The 20,051-nt window shown below is 39.6% G+C and overlaps 1 protein-coding gene across 13 annotated transcripts in view; it reads left to right on the top strand.

Moving 5' to 3' along the window:
- ARHGEF6 (Rac/Cdc42 guanine nucleotide exchange factor 6) overlaps nt 1–20,051 on the top strand; it is a 116,602-nt gene that overhangs the window by 40,349 nt on the left and 56,202 nt on the right. For all 13 annotated transcript variants that reach the window (XM_061408474.1, XM_061408472.1, XM_061408476.1 and 10 more), the window contains one exon: nt 6,830–6,900. In XM_061408474.1, coding sequence (XP_061264458.1) covers nt 6,830–6,900 — 71 coding nt within the window. The remainder of the gene's footprint in view (nt 1–6,829; nt 6,901–20,051) is intronic.

Here is a 20,051-nt window from a genome sequence, read left to right as displayed (position 1 = left end):
AAGAGTCAGACACGACTGAGCGACTAACACTTAGAAGATACTTGTCAACTTTGGAATGTCTTTCCATAAAATCCATAGTGATGTGTCCACTTAGGAAAGGACATTTATCTTTAAAGAGTCTTTAAAAATGGTTTCTAGATTAAATGTGTAGCTCAAAGAAACGAAACCTTCAATTTGAAGTTTTCAACCCCTCTGCTATACAACTTCTGGGTCCTTTATAAAGTTGAATCAGGCATGGAATTCTGTGATCTCTGTCTGCTTACTGTTGGGCCAGATGTGTAACACGGAGATCACTGGAAGAGTCAGGAATTCTGGAATACTCATTCACGGTAGCCTGGGTACAATTCAGGCTGATGCTACAGGTTCTTTTGTCTTAGAAATCAAACAAAGGAACTCCAGTCCCAGGCAACCCTCAGCCCGCAGATGGCTCTGCTGCCTCTGCGATGGAAAGCTGTGCAGAGTTTTGTTCCATTGACAAGAGCACTTCATGCTCTGATAAGTTTGCCCTTGGGGAATGGATTTTTAAGTTTGAGAAATCCTCTGTAACTTTTGTCTAGAGATAATTATGGCCAAAGCCCTGGAGACAGTTTCTTCCTCTCTTCAGGAGGTTGATTTCTGAGGACTTACAGAACACCACCACTCTAATACTGTAGAAAGTTGATAAATAGAATATTTGAGTATAGTGTTTTATACACACACACACACACACACACACACACACATCTTTCAACATGAGTTTAAGGCTGAAGATAGAATAGTTTTTTGTGACCATGATGACAAAAGCCTCTCCGCAAGAATGAGAGAACTCAGACACAGGTGACATTAGGAAGCTCTTGTTACCAGTCCTGCTGGCCACCTTTCAATTTCCTGTCACATGAGAAAAATACACCCCATTTTGAGGAAAAAATATTTTTTCCAAGGATCTTACTTCTTGAAAAGTACATGTATGAATAACTTAGTCATTATATAAACTACAGAAGGTCTTTTTTATCCATCATTTCATTTGACTCAGATACATTATAAATAAGAAAATTAGCCATTTATCCTGTTTTCAGTCTTTTTCTTCAAAATTAGTGGTAACTTGTAAATGACCTTGTTGTTTACACACCAAAATCATGTTTGCCACTACATCATAGTAAGTTATATCTCAGTAACACAGTAGGTTATATCTCTCCTTAAAATTTTTGTCTTTGTTACCAAGAAAGGGTGAAGGTTTTATCAGGACTTTGCATTAAAATTTTCCTGGCTATTGAGGCAAATATGATTGGAGCAGATATTTTAAACAAGTTCTGTTTTCTTCAGCTGATTCAGTTAAAGGGTCAATAAATCCTTCTAAAACTTCTTCTTTGCAGGTAAATGTAGATGTCAAATGAGGGGATTAGGTAGATGGCTAATTAAATTGTATTAAGGCAGATTAAGAAATGACTCTTCCTACTTATTCTAATCCAAAACCATGATGAGGCTTTATATTTAGACTTCCTGTTTTAATCCCCAGGGTGTATCACACAGATCCTTCACATCCAGAGAAAACCAGTTATCACTAGATTTCTTTTTGACTTGTCACCACCAACAGGCATAGGAATCTATACCTTAGCGAGGGAGAGGAATGAATGGAGAGTTAATGGGAAAGGGATCGTTACATAGGAATAAGGACGATTTCTCTTTTTTCCCAACATTTGTAACATTTTTTAATTGAAATATTTGTTATTGTTGTTTAGTCGCTAAGTCGTGTCCAACCCTTTGTGACCCCATGGACTGTAGCCCGCCAGGCTCCTCTGTCTATGGGATTTCCCAAGCAAGAATACTGGAGTGGGTTGCCATTGTCTTCTCCAGGGGATCTTCCTGACCCAGGGATTGAACCCGGGTCTCCTGCATTGCAGGCAGACTCTTTACCAACTGAGCTACAAGGGAAGCCCCAGTTGTATAGTATTATATAAATTATATAATATAGTGATCACAACATTTAAGGGTTATACTCCATTTATAGTTATCATAAAATATTTGCTGTATTCCTCATGTTGTACAGTATATCCTTGTAGCTTATTTTATACCTAATAGTTTATACCTAATAGTACCTGTTACTCTCCTATCCCTATATTGCCCCTCCCCCTTCCCTCTCCCCACTGGTCACCAATAGTTTGTTTTCTGTATCAGTGCGTTTGCTTCTTTCTTGTTATATTCACTAGTTGGTTTTATTTTTTAGATTCCATGAATACGTCCTATTGTACAGTATAGTATTTGTCTTTCTCTGACTTATTTCACTTAGCAGAATGCCCTAGGAAGGTTACTTATGTCTACACTGTGTGACACTGTTGTTGTTTGAGTTATGCTAAATAACCCATTTGAATTCTTCACTACATTGATTGATTTCTTTTTTGTTGATTGAATTGAATTGACCAGTTTTTTAATGGCCTTAGAAACACCACCTAAAAGGTTTATGTTTTCATATTAGTTCTAGTTAGGTTATATTGCGGAGGAAAAAGTTTTCCTCTACCCTTCTAGGTTCTTTTGAAATTGGTAAGAGACAGATCAACAGGTGAAAATCACAAAAAAATTTTTAATAATATGTCTACATGGGAGAGACCCAGGGGAACTGAGTAAGTTGCCAAAATGGTGAAACGTTCACATTAAATACCATCTTCAGCTAAAGATAAAAGAGGGTGTTGGGGGTAGTGGTTTGTGACTTCAAAGGGGAAGAAGGCAATTGACAGAGAGATGGAAAAGCAAATGTTTGGCAAATAAATGTTTGCTGGGCCTTGCAGAGACCATGGAACACAGAGTGGACTCTGATCTCCAAGAGCTGTCCCCACCACCCCCAGCCCATGTTCTTTGCAGATGTCTCTGCTGATAGCTCTGTTCTGGGAACAGGCCTTCTACCTAAATTCTCTAGGCATCTAAGAGGGAGGTAAAAAGAAAGACTTCCTGAGTCTTTAGAGCCTTGATTGTTTTCAGCTCAATATAATCCATGTGCCAAAGAGACACTTTGGGGAGGGAAAATTGACCCCCCTTCTGTCACTTGGAACCACCCCCAGGGACTGAACTTGTTTCTTCTGCACCTCCACGTATTCATTCCTTCTCTGCGTGTCTCACTGAGAGTGGGTTTCAGCTAAGACCACACGTGTTAAGAGTAGGCAGTGGTGGGCTGGGGGTAGAGGGCAAAGGAGGAACAAGAGGCAAGAACTGTCACTGAAACCTGGTACTGGTGTTTTTCTCTTTGCATCCACCCCTTGAATTTTTTCATGGGGCCGGTTGTTTGCAAAGGCTACGTATCTAAAGATTTTCCAAGGTTGTCCTTCCAAATCTGTTTTCCTTCTCTCGGGGTTGATTCCCCATTCTGCACCAAGACTGCAGGGACATCCAGACCTTCCAGCACGACGCTGAGTGAGAGCAGGCATCCTTGCCTTATTCCTGATCTTGGGGTTCGGAATGCATTCAGCTGTAGGTTTTTCTCCACTAGGTAAGATGCTAGCTATAAGGTTTTTGTAGATGTCTTTATAGAGTTGGAGAAGTTCTTTATTCCTATTTCTTTTTGGAAGTTTTTGTTGAATGGGTATTTAATTTTGTCCTGTGTTTTTTCTGCATCCGTTGATATTATCATGTGATTTTTCTTTTTAGGCTATTACTAACATGGGTTTCATCTATTGATTTTTGAATATTTAACCAACTTGTATCCATGGGATGAATTCCATGGTATAAAGTTCTTATAAAATATTGCTGAATTCTATTTACTGATACTTTGTTAAGGTTTTTTCATCGAAATTCATGAGGGATATGGGTCTGCAGTTTTATTTTTTGTACTGTCTTTGTCTGGTTTTGGTGTCAGTGTAATAGTGACTTTATAAAATGAATTCTTTTATTTTCTGGAAAACATTGAGAAGAATTGCTATGACTTCTTCCTTAAACATTTGGTAGAACTCTCCATTAGAACCATATGTGCCTGGAGATTTCCTTTTTTCCAAAGTTTTAAATTTATAAATTCAATTTCCATACTAGTTATAAGGTTCTTCAAATGGTATATTTAATAGTCGGTGAACTGTGGCAGTTTTGGTTTTCTGAGAAATTGCTCCATTTCACACCTGATTATCAAATTTATGTGTTTTGAGTTGTTCATACTATTTATTATCTTTTTGGTATCTCTAGAGTCTGTAAAGATATCCCATATTTCACTTCTCATATAGGCAATATGTGTCTTCTCTCTTTTTTCCTCCGTCAGTTTTGCTAGAGTTTGACTATTTTATTAAAACTTTTTTCACTAGAATTTTTTTATTAAAGTGTGATTAATTTGCAATATTGTATTAATTTCAGGTGTACAACAAAGTGATTTGGTTATACATATATATGTATATATCTCTATATTTTGAAAATTTCTTTTCCATTATAGGTCATTACAATATACTGAATATAGTCCCCTGGGCTATTCAGTAAATCCTTGTTAACAATTTTATTGATCTTATCAAAGCACCAGCTCTTTTAGCATTATGTTCAGCCACCCAGGAATCTCCATGGCAGTCACTGTTTTCTTTAGTGTTTCCCTGTTCTACTTTACATAGTTACCATTTTTTTTTTCAATTACAGTGACCAATTCCTTTGGGCTTTCCTTTCCTCTTCTGCATCTTAGCAGACTTTCCATTACTGTTTACCCTTCCTTTTGGCCTTGCTTTCAAAAGGCGACCACATCTTGCTGATTTCTCTGGAACGTTCTATTTTTATCGGACTGGTTTATGTCATAATTACGCAAAACAACTGAGTTTTAAGTAGCATCAGGGCTATACTGTAGAAAACTTGTTTAATAAAAACTAAAAGAATTTGGTGACTGTTGATTTCAAGTATGCTGAAGAGTCCAAAACCATAGTGTGTGTGTGTTGGGGGGGGGCGGTGGGGGGCGGCGAGCACCAAGCTTGGCAATACAGTACTTGGGTTCATGTCCTGACTCTGCCACTTATAATCTCAAGTAATAGTCTAGGTGGCTTTGAATTGCTCAGATTTATCCAGTAAAGCCTCGTGAAGCCACCATGTGGATCCAGGCAGATCTTAAACTAGATATGCCCCATTTTTTGTTGCTGAGGAGTGGGAGAATTGGCCCTCATACCTGCGTTTCTGCTGTATTTCCACTTTACACAGCCTGGTCCAGCTGGACAGTTCACTGTCGCAGGAACAGCCCTGTTTGAGTGTTGCCATTTCTACAGCTGTGCTCCTGGAATCTTCCCTGCTGAGAAAACGCTCTACTGTCTTCTCAGCCTGTTTGAATTCTAGCCCCCATCCAGGGACAGATCAAATACCCCCCTGCCCAGCAAGATCTTCTCTGACCATCCCAGATCGAACTGATGGCCCCTCTGAGCTCTGAGGTAGATGGGGAACCACTCACTGCTCATGCCATCGACCAGGCCCTTCAGTAGCTTCATCTCTGGACGTCCTGCTGCTTGGGAGCACAGGCTCTTGTCAAGACACACCCGGGCTTCAGTCCTGGCTCTGCCATTTCCCAAATTCATGCCCTTAGGCAGCTGACCTCACCTTTCTGTACTTTAGTGACCTCTGCAAAATGAGAAGATTATCTCTGCCTCACAGGGTCGTTGTAAAGATCAAATAAAATGTCCTAAAAGCTGGTAAGTGCCAAGTAAACATAAGGGATATTTTAAATATAAAAATCATTAGAAATCAAGGTTAAATGGAAAAATGTTCATGAAATAGTGTTGTAATAGGAGAGTTAAGCTGTAGGTGAATTAAGGAAGATCACTGTGTGTGTGTGTGTGTTCACAAACACATGATAAAAGGAATAGGAAGACATACTCCAAAACGTTACTGTGGGTGATGGTTAGCTCTTGGTGACGGGTTAATTGTTGGTTTTTCTTTTATATATATTGTATTTTTTAGGAGTGGAATGTCATAGATATAAAACTAGAAAATATTACTTTTAGAAAAGGAAAGATCAAGGCCTGATGATAATACTTGGTTATGTATACTCTACCATACTTCAGAAGGAATTTAAAGCAGCATACAATATAATATAGCGAGGTAAAAATGGAATATACAGCAATGATATACAGGACAAAATGAGAGTAAGGAAGATAGTCTGTAGTGACACTGTTAAACATTTATGATTGTTGTCTTGTATTTTTTATTTTTTATATTTCTTTTGGCTGCACAAGGTGGCTTGTGGGATCTTAGTTCCCTGACCAGGGTTTGAACCTGATCCCCTTGCAGTGCAGGTGAGGAGTCTTAGCCATTGGACCACCAAAGAAGTCCCCTGTCTGTATTTTTATTAAGTGGTTTCTTTGTTTTTAAAAAAAGCATCCTGGGATATCTCTTCGTCATGAGTTTAATAGATAAGACAAACTTTGTAAAAGAAAGACAACAGTTTATAGCACAATGTAATGATATTAAAATGATACATAGAAGAATTTCCTGCTAGTTTTCAGTGTATTCAAGATTCCGATTATTTTATTCTGGGCACAATAAACAGCCAGCCCCAAGAAAGAATGGCTGCTATTATCTGTATTATGTTATTCTTGTATGGTTAGTTGCAAGTTACAAACATAACGTATTTGGTTAGCATTCCTTTGCTTATCTGTTTTATAATAAGTCGAATGGAAAGGCAGATGAGTGAAGAAACAGCCCAAACTGGATCTGAAGTTCTTGCCTTGACCCTGTCATTAAGAAGCTGTGACTTGACCATCTGTAGTTTAGTAAGATTATAGCTTCACTTGTTTAGAAACGTACATTTCCTTTGAGCCTTCCACTTGACAATATTTATATGTTAGTTGACCTATGTTATAAAATGTTCATCTTAGACTTGTGTGATATTAACATAATTTAAATGTCTTTTTCACAGAGAGACCTCTCTCCCCCAAGGCTGTCAAAGGATTTGAAGCGACTCCACTTACCAAGAATTATTATACTGTGGTGAGTGTTCAGATGATGAACAAAAATTTTCTTGACTCTCTATATGGAGAACCACTGAAGTGTCGAGGCGACACCAATGGAAGACTGGAGAAAGTTGCATTGCAAGGGTCTAATGTCAGCTTCATTATAATGGAACTCTTCTACTTGTAGGTTTCTTACAGATGTCTAGAAGTTTTACATCCCCTGTACTGAGTAATTCAAGGGTAGCACAAAGATTCAGAGCAAGACCTTTTAAACCGCAACAAAGGAGAAATTGGCTGATATGTCGACATTATGGGGAAATTCAGCAGTTAGAGCTCGCCTTACATATAGGAGGTGAATCCCCAAGTTCCTTTAATGGAATAAAGTTTACATGATTGCATAGTGTGATTTTATTTTAGAATCAATCAATTTGCTATGATATCCTTGGAAATATTATCAACCTTGTTCTTGAGGACAGCCCAAAGGGAAGACTGTCCTTTGGCACAGAGGGAGGAATAAAATGGCTCTGGCTTGAACACAGATATGACAAAATATATAAGCTATAAATAGGGCATGTGCAATACTCAAAATAAGTTCCTGTTTGAAAAAGAAATTGTATAATTTCCCTTAATCTACTCTGTTTTCCTCCATGTCTTCTTTCCAGACTTGGCCCAGTCACTAATGAAAAGGTCAAGTCCTCATAACCCCAAAGTCTCCCTGTTTGGTAGCCTTGTCATCTTCCTCATCACAGCTGAAATATAGTTTCACCCTTCACCTAATGTTCTATGTGTGTTTTTGCTGCCGATTCCTTTCATTGTGTGCATGGATAAACAGTTTTTATTTTATTTTTTGGCCATACTGTGTGGCTTGCGGGAGCTTAGTTCCCAGACCAGGGATGGAACCCGTGCCCCCTGAGGTGGAAGTGCAGAGTCCTAACCACTGGGCCGGCAGGGGAGTCCCTCAAGAGTTTTAAAATCTTTCTATACATTTGGTTTCAAAAAATGAAATATCATTCTTCAGTGAGTTTGCTTCATAATGATAACATGAACAGTAGTTGGTGTGAAAAATCAGGTAGGAACTTCATAGGTAGCATGGACAATAATCACAGGGGATAATTTTGTCACTATTTTCCTTTTACATTTCTGAGGTTAAAATACATCACTCAACAGAGCTAGGCTCCCTTCTCTCTTCATCCCTGATCACTTTTTTTTAAAAACTGGTAATATTTTGATGCATTTCCTACACATATATAGCTATATATCATTGAAGTGAAGTGAAGTGTAATCGCTCAGTCGTGTCCGACTCTTTGCAACCCCGTGGACTGTAGCCCACCAGGCTCCTCCGTCCATGGGATTCTCCAGGCAAGAATACTGGAGTGGGTTGCCATTCCCTTCTCCAGGGGATCTTCCCGATCCAGGGATCGAACCCAGGTCTCCCGCATTGCAGGCAGACGCTTTAACCTCTGAGCCACCAGGGAACCCCAATGTAGTTGTAATCATGCTATCTACACAATTTGTGTTCTGAGTTGTCACTTAAGGTTATCATATTTTCAATTATTTATTTGCCTTGTATTTTCTTTTTTATTCTAGTTTTATTGAGAAAAAATTGACATGCAACACTGTAAATTTAAGGTGTACAGCATAATGATTTGACTTACATACATCATGAAATGATGACCCCAGTAAGTCATTGAACATCCATGATCTCATAGAGTTACAAAATCAAAGAAATGGAAAAAAATGTGTTTTCCTCGTGATGAGAACTCTTAGGATATACTATCTTAACAATAATCATAAAGAGCATACAGCAGTGTCAATTATATTTATCATGTTGTACTTTATATCCCTAGTACTTATAACTGTGAGTTTGTACCTTTTTACCACCTTCGCACAATCCCCCCCACCTCTGGTCCTGACCATTTCTTTTAGCTTCCAGGTGAACCCCAATGATTAAATTTTTAATGGAAGGGTGCAGTCAAATGGTGAATGAAAGTGTTACAATAGCTGCTTTTCCCTGCCGGTCTGGAGCATACAATCACTCTGCTTTGACTCTCTCTCTGCCTCTGCTGAGTCTATCAACCCACTCCAGTATTCTTGCCTGGAGAAGCCCATGAACAGAGGAGCTTGGCGGGCTACAGTCCACGGGTCGCAAAGAGTCGGACACGACAGAGCAACTTCACTGGGATTATCCAAGGCAGACTAACCTCTGTGATTCTTATGGGCATTATACAAGTCCTATCTATACTAAATACCAACTCAAGATGTACTGCAGTTTCTATCACCCATCTCCTGTTGGAGTCCATGTACCTTATTTCCACATCTCGCTGTTACAAACAATTCTGCAGTGAACATCCTATGTGTAACTTTGGCAAAGCGTATAAAGATCTGTGAGGTGGAGTCCTAGAAGTTAAATTGTTGAGCCAAAAAAATATATATATTTAAATTTTTTCTCAAACCAAACTTAATTTAAAAAAACCCAAAAGGTCTTGGGGAGCCCATGATGGTCTGAGAAGGAACTGTAGAGCTGTAGTATGAGAATTGCTGGATTATTGAGACCAGTTGGACTTACTATTGTAATTAGATATGCATGTGAAGGGATTTGGGCTAGTTGGTGTTTTTTAAAAATCTACATTTTTGAGTATTTAGGCAAATTTTTAGCAGCAACAAATTCAAAATATGTTCCGAGTGTTCTGATCACCCTCCCAATCTGTGTTGAATACCTGAGTACTCACCCACAGTATTTGGAGATCTGAAAAATCAAGTTCACCCATATGTAAGGTGTCCCCATCTCATCTCACATTAGCTCGTCTTCCTAAGAGTCATTAATTGTAGATGTTTTCCGTTGCTAGTTCTGTAAGAGCACTAGTGTCTGATTTTTACTTCATTTTTTTTAAAACAGGAAGAATTTTTTTATTATATAAATAATGATTAAAAAATCAGACAGTGCAGGAAAAGTATAAAGAAGAAAATAAATATCACCTGTAATTCCACCACTCAGAGATGATCATCATTAATATCTTGCTGAATCTGATGCCAAACTTTCTTTGATGTGTGGGTGTGTGTATACATATATACATATACATAGCCTGTTTAAATATAAATATAGCTATAAATAAAACAGGAACTATGTCTTCTTCATTATTTCTCCTTCATGGAGATTTTTTGTTCTCACACCCTGACGATACTGTGATCAGACATGTTCTTATGCTCTTCATTCAGTGAGTCCTCGCTAGTCTAAATGCTTTCTTTATTTTGGTCTTGTGTATTAGTCGGGGTTCTCCAGAGAGACAGAACAAATGATACATACAAGGAATTGGCTTGTATGATTATGGAGGCTGAGAAGTCCCATGATCTGCCATGTGTAAGCTGAAAACCCAGGACAGGTGGTGGTGTAGTTCAGTCTGAGTCTAAAGGCCTGAGAACTAGGAGAGCTAAGGGTATAAATTCCAGTCCTCAGGCAGCAGATGTTCCAGCTCAAGCAGTGAGGTACAAAGAGAGCCAATTCTCCCTTCCTTCACCTTTTTGTTCTATTCAGGCCAACAGATTGGATGATGCACATTGCGGAGGGCAATCTGCTTTACTCAGGCTACTGGTTCAAAGTTCACCTTATCTGGAAACACTCTCACAGACCTGCCCAGAAATAGTATTTAATCTGGGCATCTCATGACCCAACCAAGTTGATACATAAAATTAATTCTCACATCCTATAAGCTTGGGCAGGATAGAGACCTCTTGGAATTTGCAGGTCTGCACACATTCTCTCCCCTTTTTCAAGTTTCTGAGGGATTATCAGCTGATCTTGGACCCATTTAAGCCTCAGTTTGCTTCTGGTGGCACATAAGTTCCGAAATGTTTAGAAGTTCTCCAGTATGATCAAAGTGACGTAGGGAGCCCAACTCAGACCTACATCTGCCATGAAGCATGTTTAATGTATCTAACTGAGGCTTGGCCTCTCCTAGCCGGTTGTTTTGAAAGGGAGTTTAGCATCCTTTAGGGACATGACAGCCTAAAGGAGGCTTTTGCTGCTCCTGACTTTGGTTCCTTCATTGTCCTAAAAATTCACTGTCATTTGTTAAACGTCTCTTACCATTGAACAAAAGCATATCGTTTTCTATGAGTTATTTTTCTAATAATCTGCTCAGTGGCTCTCTTTGCCTATTGTAAGTTGATGTTATGTGCCAGGAGGGATTAAAAATAAAGAAGAACAATAGCAACAAAAGAAAATGGTGACTATGTGAGGTGATGGATGTGTTAATTAGCTTGATCGTGGTGCTCATTTCACAATGTGTGCATACATCAAAATGTGAAGTAAGATATCTTGAATATATATAATTTTTATTTGTCAATTAGATTGCAATAAAACTGAAAAAAAAGAAAAGAAAGAGGAAACTATGTAGCTTAGTTGTGGGTTCATTTGCATGCAGCACTTAGGTCTTGGCATCCATGGTCTCACCGGGAAGACAGGACCGACGTGGTGTAAGCCACATGGCAGGCAATGATGTCAAGTGACAAACCGTCCTAAGATGAGTTGCTCCAGATGTGGCTGGGAAACCTTTTGCATTTGAAAGCCCCCAGGGAGACCATTAAAACTGTAGATATCTGGGATCCACATCTGGCTTGTTACATCAGAATCTTTGGCCATAGGTCCTAGTAAACAGCATTTTTAAACAGTTCCCTCAGCTGCTTTCTCTCCATTCCTCACAGGCGATTCTGATACTCACTAAACTAAAATTCAAAAATCAATAAAGGAAAATATTGGATTTCCTAGGTGTATCAGTGGTAAAGAATCTGCCTGCCAATGCAGGAGGTACAGGAGACGAGAGTTTGATCTGTGGGTCGGGAAACTCCCCTGGAGAAGGGAATGACAACCCACTCCCATATTCTTGCCTGGACAATTCCATGGACAGAGGAGCCTGGCGGGTTATAGTCCATGGGGTCACAGCGAGGCAGACATGAATTAGCAACTAAACAACAACAGCAACAGGAAAAAGTTGAATGGCAGAGAGGATTGAGGGCATGTTAGGGCTTAGATAAGCAGAGAAGAGCTGGAAGGGGAGTCAGGCAGGGAGAACCATGGGAGCACATTCATCCTGGCAAGAATGTGCATGCCTGCAACCTGTCCCTGCAGAAGGGACTGCGTTCTCTTCCATTCCCATCAAAATGCCTCTCAGAGGGTGAAATTCCTTATTTATTGCAACAAGTGCAGCCCACTGTAAGAATATGGTCCTTTGTGCTGCCACAAATAGGCCAGGCTCACTGATACAAGCACCCCTCAAAGATATTGCAGATATGATTCCATGAGTGCTCAGTCACTCAGTCATGTCTGATTCTTTGTGACCCCATGGACTGTAGCCCGCCAGGCTCCTCTGTCCATGGGATTTCCCAGGCAAGAATACTGGAGTGGGTCGCCATTCCCTTCTCCAGGAGATCTTCCCAACCCAGGGACTGAACCCATGTCTCTTGAGTCTCTTGCTTTGGCAGGCAGATTCTTTACCACTAGAGCCATCTGGGAAGGCCCATTTGATTCCAGAGCATCGCAAGAAACTGATTTACATGAGTTGTTTGGTTTCCCAGTGCATATAAGAGTTATGTTTCCATTTTATTTTTCTTTTAAGTCCTATCCAATTTTTAAATTTTAATTAAAAAAATTTTGACCATGCTGCACAGCATGTAGGATTTTAGTTCCCCAACCAGGGATCAAACCCGTGTCCCCTGCAGTGGAAGCGTGAAGTCTTAACCACTGGACCTCCAGGGAAGTCCCTGTTTATGCTTTACTGTCATCTATTAAGTGTGCAATGGCATTATGTCTTAAAAAACAATGTACACGCCTTAATTAACAAATATTTTATTGTTAAAAATGCTATGATCTAAGCCTTCAGCGAGTTGTAATCTTTCTGCAGTAGTCATATCAAAGATCACCCATCACACAATGAATATAATAATAACGATAAAGTGTAGACTCTTGGGAGAATTACCAAAAGTGACACAGAGACCTGAAGTGAGCAAATGCTGTTGGAAAAATGGCGCCGGTAGACTTGCTTGATTCAGGGCTGCCATACACCTTCCGTTTGTGAAAAAACACGATGTCCACAAAGTGAAATGAAGCAAAGTGCGATAACACGAGGTTTGCCTGTACTAAACTCTGGAAGTTGCCTCTGTCTGCAACTGTATATCTGTAGAGATATTTCCCTACAGCCAAATAGGCAAATATAATAAGTAAGGGCCAGTATTGTTTATTTTTTCTAACTTTCTTCTACTTTATTGTAATGTATGGTAACCAGTCTGTTTTCAGTGCCTCCATTCGGTAGGAAAGGTGGAAAGATTTTTTTATCTACCTTTCTAGTGCTTATCTACCCTTCTTAGAAAAAGAAAACTTTATATTTTCGGGCAGTTCTAGCTTCATGGTGAAAGTGATCAAAATGGAGAGATGTCTTGTATACCCCTGCCCCCACACATGCATAGATAGCCTCCCCCACTATCAGCATGTCCCATCAGAGTGGTATGTTTGTGACAATTGATGAACCTACATTGACACATCATTAGCACCAAAGTCCAGAGTTGACATTGCCATTACTCTTGATGTTGGACATTCTAGGGGTTTGGACAAATGTATAATGACATCTATCTACCTTTAGAGTGTTGTTCAGGGTAATTTCACTGCCCTAAAAAACTTCTGTGCATTCTCTCTTTTTTAAACCACTAATCTAAACTACCTTACCCATCTATCCATTTATTCCTTCTCCATATGCCATATTCTTTTTTGCCTTCTTATTTCCTGTTTGACTCATCCATCCATGTCTTCCACCTGAAGTTGGGGAGATGATGAGAGTTTTCAGAGTCCAATTCTGTTTTGCTGGGTCTGTCAATTACAGGGCATGGTGCTGCTTGTTTTGTGAAAACCAAGGACTTGGAGAAGTGAAATTGACCACTGCACTTGAATGTAAGCAGGTGGCTCTTCTGTCATATAAGCCAAATATTGTATAAATACAGTAGTTTACCAACACAAACTCATTTTTTGTAGGCATCATAATTATCTCAGAATTCCTATAACAGTGATTTGGCTTAGATTTAAGTTTTCTTAAGGCCGTTATAGTTTTCCTTTATCATGGGACGTATCTCTATAGTCAGCCTTTGTTTCTGCATTTTAGCCCCTTAAAATAATTTCCTCAGACCTATATGATTCGTTCCCTTTGGAAAACAGAGTTATAAAAATGAATTCACTCTAAAGCATTTCCAGGAAATGGAGGAAATATATTTTACTGGAAAATCAGTAGCCTAGGATGGAGGTTCAAAAGGCCTCTACCTCTTTTTCTATGGCTTCTAACCATCTGTTTTATTCTGAATTTAGTCAAAGGTTAATTGAGCAAAAGGATACTCCGTTGTCCTTGTGAAGAAGGAATCAGGGAAGCAAAGGCAATGTCTGGACAGTGTATTTTAGTATTGAGTGGATTTCATCTCAATCAGATTGTACTGCTCTGAAGTTAGTTGGCCTGCCAAACTCCCTGCCTTCTGACTCACCACTGAGGCCTTCTGTTTGGGAACACATAGCCTTCTCTGTCTGCTTCCCTTTTTAATCCTTTTACAGTAGATGCCCTGTGGCCTGAAAAATAAAGAACCAGTCTCCAAAGTTCATCAGTTGGTCTATTGAGATTGAGGAAAGCAATAAAAATCCAAGTGAATTTGGGAAAGAATCTTAGGCATCCACCATGATGAGCGTTTCTACTAATCACACCACAGCAAGGGCAATACTGTTCAGTACATCATCATTCAAACACGTTTTGCATTATTTAACGAAGGACTCATTAATCACCTTTGTCAATCTAGCTTGTAAAATCAGCATTCAGTTCAGTTCAGTTGCTCAGTCGTGTCCTACTCTGTGACCCCATGAATCGCAGCATGCCAGGCCTCCCTGTCCATCACCAACTCCCGGAGTTCATCCAAACTCACGTCCATCTAGTCGGTGATGCCATCCAGCCATCTCATCCTCTGTCATCCCCTTCTCCTCCTGCCCCCAATCCCTCCCAGCACCAGAGTCTTTTCCAGTGAGTCAACTCTTCGCATGAGTTGGCCAAAGTACTGGAGTTTCAGCTTTAGCATCAGTCCTTCCAAAGAACACCCAGGACTGATCTCCTTTAGGATGGACTGGTTGGATCTCCTTGCAGTCCAAGGGACTCTCAAGAGTCTTCTCCAACACCACAGTTCAAAAGCATCAATTCTTCGGTGCTCAGCTTTCTTCACAGTCCAACTCTCACATCCATACATGACCACTGGAAAAACCGTAGCCTTGACTAGACGGACCTTTGTTGGCAAAGTAATGTCTCTGCTTTTGAATATGCTATCTAGGTTGGTCATAACTTTCCTTCCAAGGAGTAAACGTCTTTTAACTTCATAGCTGCAATCACCATCTGCAGTGATTTTGGACTGGAAAAGGTCAGTTTTCATTCCAATCCCAAAAAAAGGCAATGCCAAAGAATGCTCAAACTACCACACAATTGCACTCATCTCACACGCTGGTAAAGTAAAATTCTCAAAATTCTCAAAATTCTCCAAGCCAGGCTTCAGCAATATGTGAACCGTGAACTTCCAGATGTTCAAGCTGGTTTTAGAAAAGGCACAGGAACCAGAGATCAAATTGCCAACATTCGCTGGATCATGGAAAAAGCAAGAGAGTTGCAGAAAAACATCTATTTCTGCTTTACTGACTATGCCAAAGCCTTTGACAGTGTGGATCACAATAAACTGGAAAATTCTGAAAGAGATGGGAATACCAGACCACCTGACCTGCCTCTTGAGAAACCTATATGCTGGTCAGAAAGCAACAGTTAGAACTGGACATGGAGCAACAGACTGGTTCCAAATAGGAAAAGGAGTACGTCAAGGCTGTATGTTGTCACCCTGTTTATTTAACTTATATGCAGAGTACATCATGAGAAACGCTGGACTGGAAGAAGCACAAGCTGGAATCAAGATTGCTGGGAGAAATAGCAATAACCTCAGATATGCGGATGACACCACCCTTATGGCAGAAAGTGAAGAGGAACTCAAAAGCCTCTTGATGAAAGTGAAAGAGGAGAGTGAAAAAGTTGGCTTAAAGCTCAACATTCAGAAAACGAAGATCATGGCATCTGGTCCCATCACTTCATGGGAAATAGATGGGGAAACAGGGGAAACAGTGTCAGACTTTATTTTGGGGGGGCTCCAAAATCACTAAAGGTGGTGATTGAAGCCATGAAATCAGCATTCAGCCACCCTCAAAACTTGCAACATTGAGTTTAGTATATGTTTCTGTTCAGATCTCCAGAACTCAGTCAAGGGCAGTAAGGAGTGTCTGCCTTCCTGCTTCTGTTTGTCCGTACGAGTGATTGCAGCGCAGATAGAACCCTTGGAATACTGCTTCGCTTAGCACACTCCAATAAACCCCTTGGACCAGGGCACTTGGCACCTTTCTTGCAAAATCTTAGTCCTTTCTCCTAAGGGAACTTGAGATGATTGCATTTTAAAGGAAGTTGAAATAATAAAACTGTTTCAACAGGGAGATAGCAACCTTGGAGTTAAAGTAGTGATGTTTAATTGTCTTAAAAAATTACACTTTATGATGTAAATAATGTCTTCGAAATTTCTAATTTAAAAATTCCCTCAGGCAATGATTGTGTTTTTTTTTCTTTTTCGCTTTGTTTTTCTTTTTTTTAAATGAACATTATAATCTGGATAGTATGACAGTTTCAGACAACGGTTCTTGAATGCAAGGTTGAGGATTTGAGACGGTACATTACTAGACATGGTCTCTTCAGAAAAATGTGAACAAAGGAAGTGATAAACTGACTTCATTCTCTCCTGGATATAAGTGGGAAGCCAGGCCACCAGCCTCTTTTTCTTTCAATATGAATACTGTAGACAAATAAATATTGCTAAAAAGGAAATCTGTATAAGAGTTTTACCTCTTAATAACTGTGGTCCTGTTGAATTCTAGTGCACCTCCTTCCATTTGTAAGAATAAAAAATGAATCCTAGTGCTGAATGTGAGTAAAAGTGATTATTTAATACACTGCAGTGAACAACAGCTCAGCTGGGCAGAGAGGTGTAAGGATGGACAAATTGAGTTTGGAAGGGTATTCTACTGGATAAGGACTTGAACTCAGAGAAAAAACAGAAAAATTTCCATGAACAGATGAGAAATTTGTCCTTTGAATTTAAGATAACAGCTATAATGATAAATAATTCACATACCACAAAAGTCACCACTTTAAAGTGTACAATTCACTGATTTTTAGTAAATTATGTGATGATCACCACCATCTTATTTTATAACATTTTCATCACCTCAATAAGAAACCCTGTACCCATTAGTACTCACTCCCTCCAGCCCTTAACAACCACTAATCTACTTTATGTCTCTCTGTAGAGTTTTCCTTATTCTGGATGTTTCATATAAATTGAATCATACAATCTTTGTTCTTTTGTGTCTGGCTTCTTCCTTAGCATAACATTTTCAAGGTTCATCCACGTTGTGTCTTAGTAACTCATTGCTTTTTTTGAGTGATTAATCTTCCATTGTGTGGATATAATAGGTTTTGTGTATCCAACCATCACCTGATGGACCTTTGGGTTATTATTTATAACGCTGTTGTGAAAATTGATGTGCAAATATTTACATAGAGATATTTTTTCATTCTTTCTAGTAATGGATTACTGGGTCATATGATAAATCTATGTCTGACTTTTTGAGGAACTGCCGAACTGTTTTCCACAGTAGCTACTTTCCATAGAAAGTTTTTGACTTTCCCACCAGCAATGTATGAAGGTTCCAGTTTCTCCATATCTTCACCAACCCTTTTTATTTTCTACTTTTTCTTTTTATTATAGCCACTCTACTAAGTGTTAAGTAGTATTGTGGTTTTGATTAGCATTTCCCTAGTGGTTAACTCGGAGAAGGCAATGGCACCCCACTCCAGAACTCTTGCCTAGAAAATCCCATGGATGGAGGAGCCTGGTAGGCTGCAGTCCATGGGGTCGCTAAGAGTCAGACACGACTTCACTTTCACTTTCACTTTTCACTTTCATGCACTGGAGAAGGAAATGGCAACCCACTCCAGTGTTCTTGCCTGGAGAATCCCAGGGTCGGCGGAGCCTGGTGGGCTGCTGTCTATGGGGTCGCACAGAGTCGGACACGACTGAAGCGACTTAGCAGCAGCAGCAGCAGTGGTTAACTATGTTGACTATCTCTTTATGTGCATGTTGGCCATTTGTATATCTTCTTTGGTGAGATGTCTATTTAAATCCTTTGCCAACTTTAATTGATTACTTTTATTGTTGAGTTATAAATTCTGAATAGTAGACCCTTTTCAAATACATTATTTGTAAATATTTCCCCCATTTTGTGGGTTGTCTTTTTCTTGACAATGTCCTTTGGTGAGCTTCTCTGGTGGCTCAGTGGTAAAGAATCCAAAGGAGACACAGGAGACATGGGTTTGATCCCTGGGTTGGGAAGACCCCCTGGAGAAGAAAATGGCAACCCACTCCAGTATTCTTTTTTTTAATTTTTTAAATAATCTTATTCATTTTAATTGGAGGCTAACTACTTTACAATATTGTAGTGGTTTTGCCATACATTGCCATGAATCCACTCCAGTATTCTTGTCTGAGGAATCCCATGGACAGAGGAGCCGGCGGGCTATAGACCATGGGGTTGCAAAAGAGTTGGACATGACTTAGCAACTAAACAATGTCCTTTGATACATAAAAGTTTTTAATTTTCATGAATTTAAATTTATCCATCTTTAGTCTCTTGTTGCTTGTGCTTTTGGTGCCATCCAAGAATCCATTGCCAAATCCAAGGTCAGGAAGATTTCCTCTTCTGTTTTCTTCTCAGGGTTTTGTAATTTTAACTCCAGCATCCATTTTGAGTTAGTTTTTTAATATGATGTGAAGTAGGAGTGCAAGTTCTTTCTTTGCATGTACTTATCCAGTGGTCCCAGCACCACTTTTTAAAAAATATCTCTTTAAAAACTCTATTTTATATTGGGGTATAGTTGATTAACAATGTTCGTGTTGTTAGTTTAAGGTGTACAGCAAAGTGAGCCTCCAGCAACTCATCAATTATAGTTCACGTTTTTCTACCTTGCTTCCCATTCCTGTGGAGGCTTCTCATGGTTTTCTGCTCCAGCAAGATATGATCTCTATCTGCTTGTCTGTTTCTCTAATTTTGAGTGTATCATTTTTCCCTTGTGACCTCAATTCCCTGACAAATGTAAGTAAAGTTCTTTTAGCCATTTTTTAAAAAGCTATTTGCTTGTTTTTAGGATGGAGTAATTTTTAGGATGGACTAGCAAATGCCTTAAATGCTGGAGTGGAAACCAGAAGTCCTGTTTCTTCTTTTTTGATATAGGCATGTATAGCTATTTACCGTCTCCAAGCACTGTTTTAACTGCATCGTACAAGTGTTTTATGTTGTGTTTTTTTTTTAAATTCATCTCAAGATAGTTTCTAATTTCCTTTGTTGTGCGTTGACTTCCTGTAGGGGGTAACATTTCTATTCCATTAGTGGGTTCATTTCACAGCACACTGGTACGTCCAGGCCCCTAGATGCACGCTTATTTTTAGAGTAGGCATTCCTCTTTAAGGAACAGAGAAACTGAAAGTAGACGTGAGTGGCTGGGAGGAGGGGCTACAACTCATTGGGGCCACCCCTATAGCCCATGTCCTTGTCGGCCAGGGGTGATATTGCCCTTCAGGTGACATTTGGCATTGTCTGGGCACATTTTTGATTGTCATACTTGGGCAGGGGGTGGCGTGCAGCTGACATCTGATGGGTAGATTCCAGTGATGTTGCTAAACGTCCTGCAGTACACAGGGCATCCCCTCACAACAAAGAGTGATCTGCTCTGAAATGTCAATAACTGCCATTGAGGAACCTTTTTTTTAACCATTTAAATTGGAAGGGACTGTTTCCCAACTCACCCAGCACCTACACGTACAGTGTCTCCCTTACCTCTTCACAATGGTCCCTGAGGTAGGTGAAATGTCACAATCTGAGATGAGGCAAGTGAAACCTTAAAACTGAAGCAACCTGCTCATTGGTAGCAGAGCCTGGACGACCACCCTTCAGTTCAGTTGTTTCAAAACAAACCACAGCTGCCTGGACCTCCAGGTGGTTTTTCCATTCCACCTTTTAAAAGCAGATCATCATGCCCT

The sequence above is a fragment of the Bos javanicus genome, chromosome X, assembly GCF_032452875.1.
Source record: "Bos javanicus breed banteng chromosome X, ARS-OSU_banteng_1.0, whole genome shotgun sequence".
In the NCBI taxonomy this organism is placed as follows: Eukaryota; Metazoa; Chordata; class Mammalia; order Artiodactyla; family Bovidae; genus Bos; species Bos javanicus.
The sequence above is the reverse complement of the archived record's forward strand: the minus strand, read 5'-3'. Positions and strand labels throughout refer to the sequence as shown.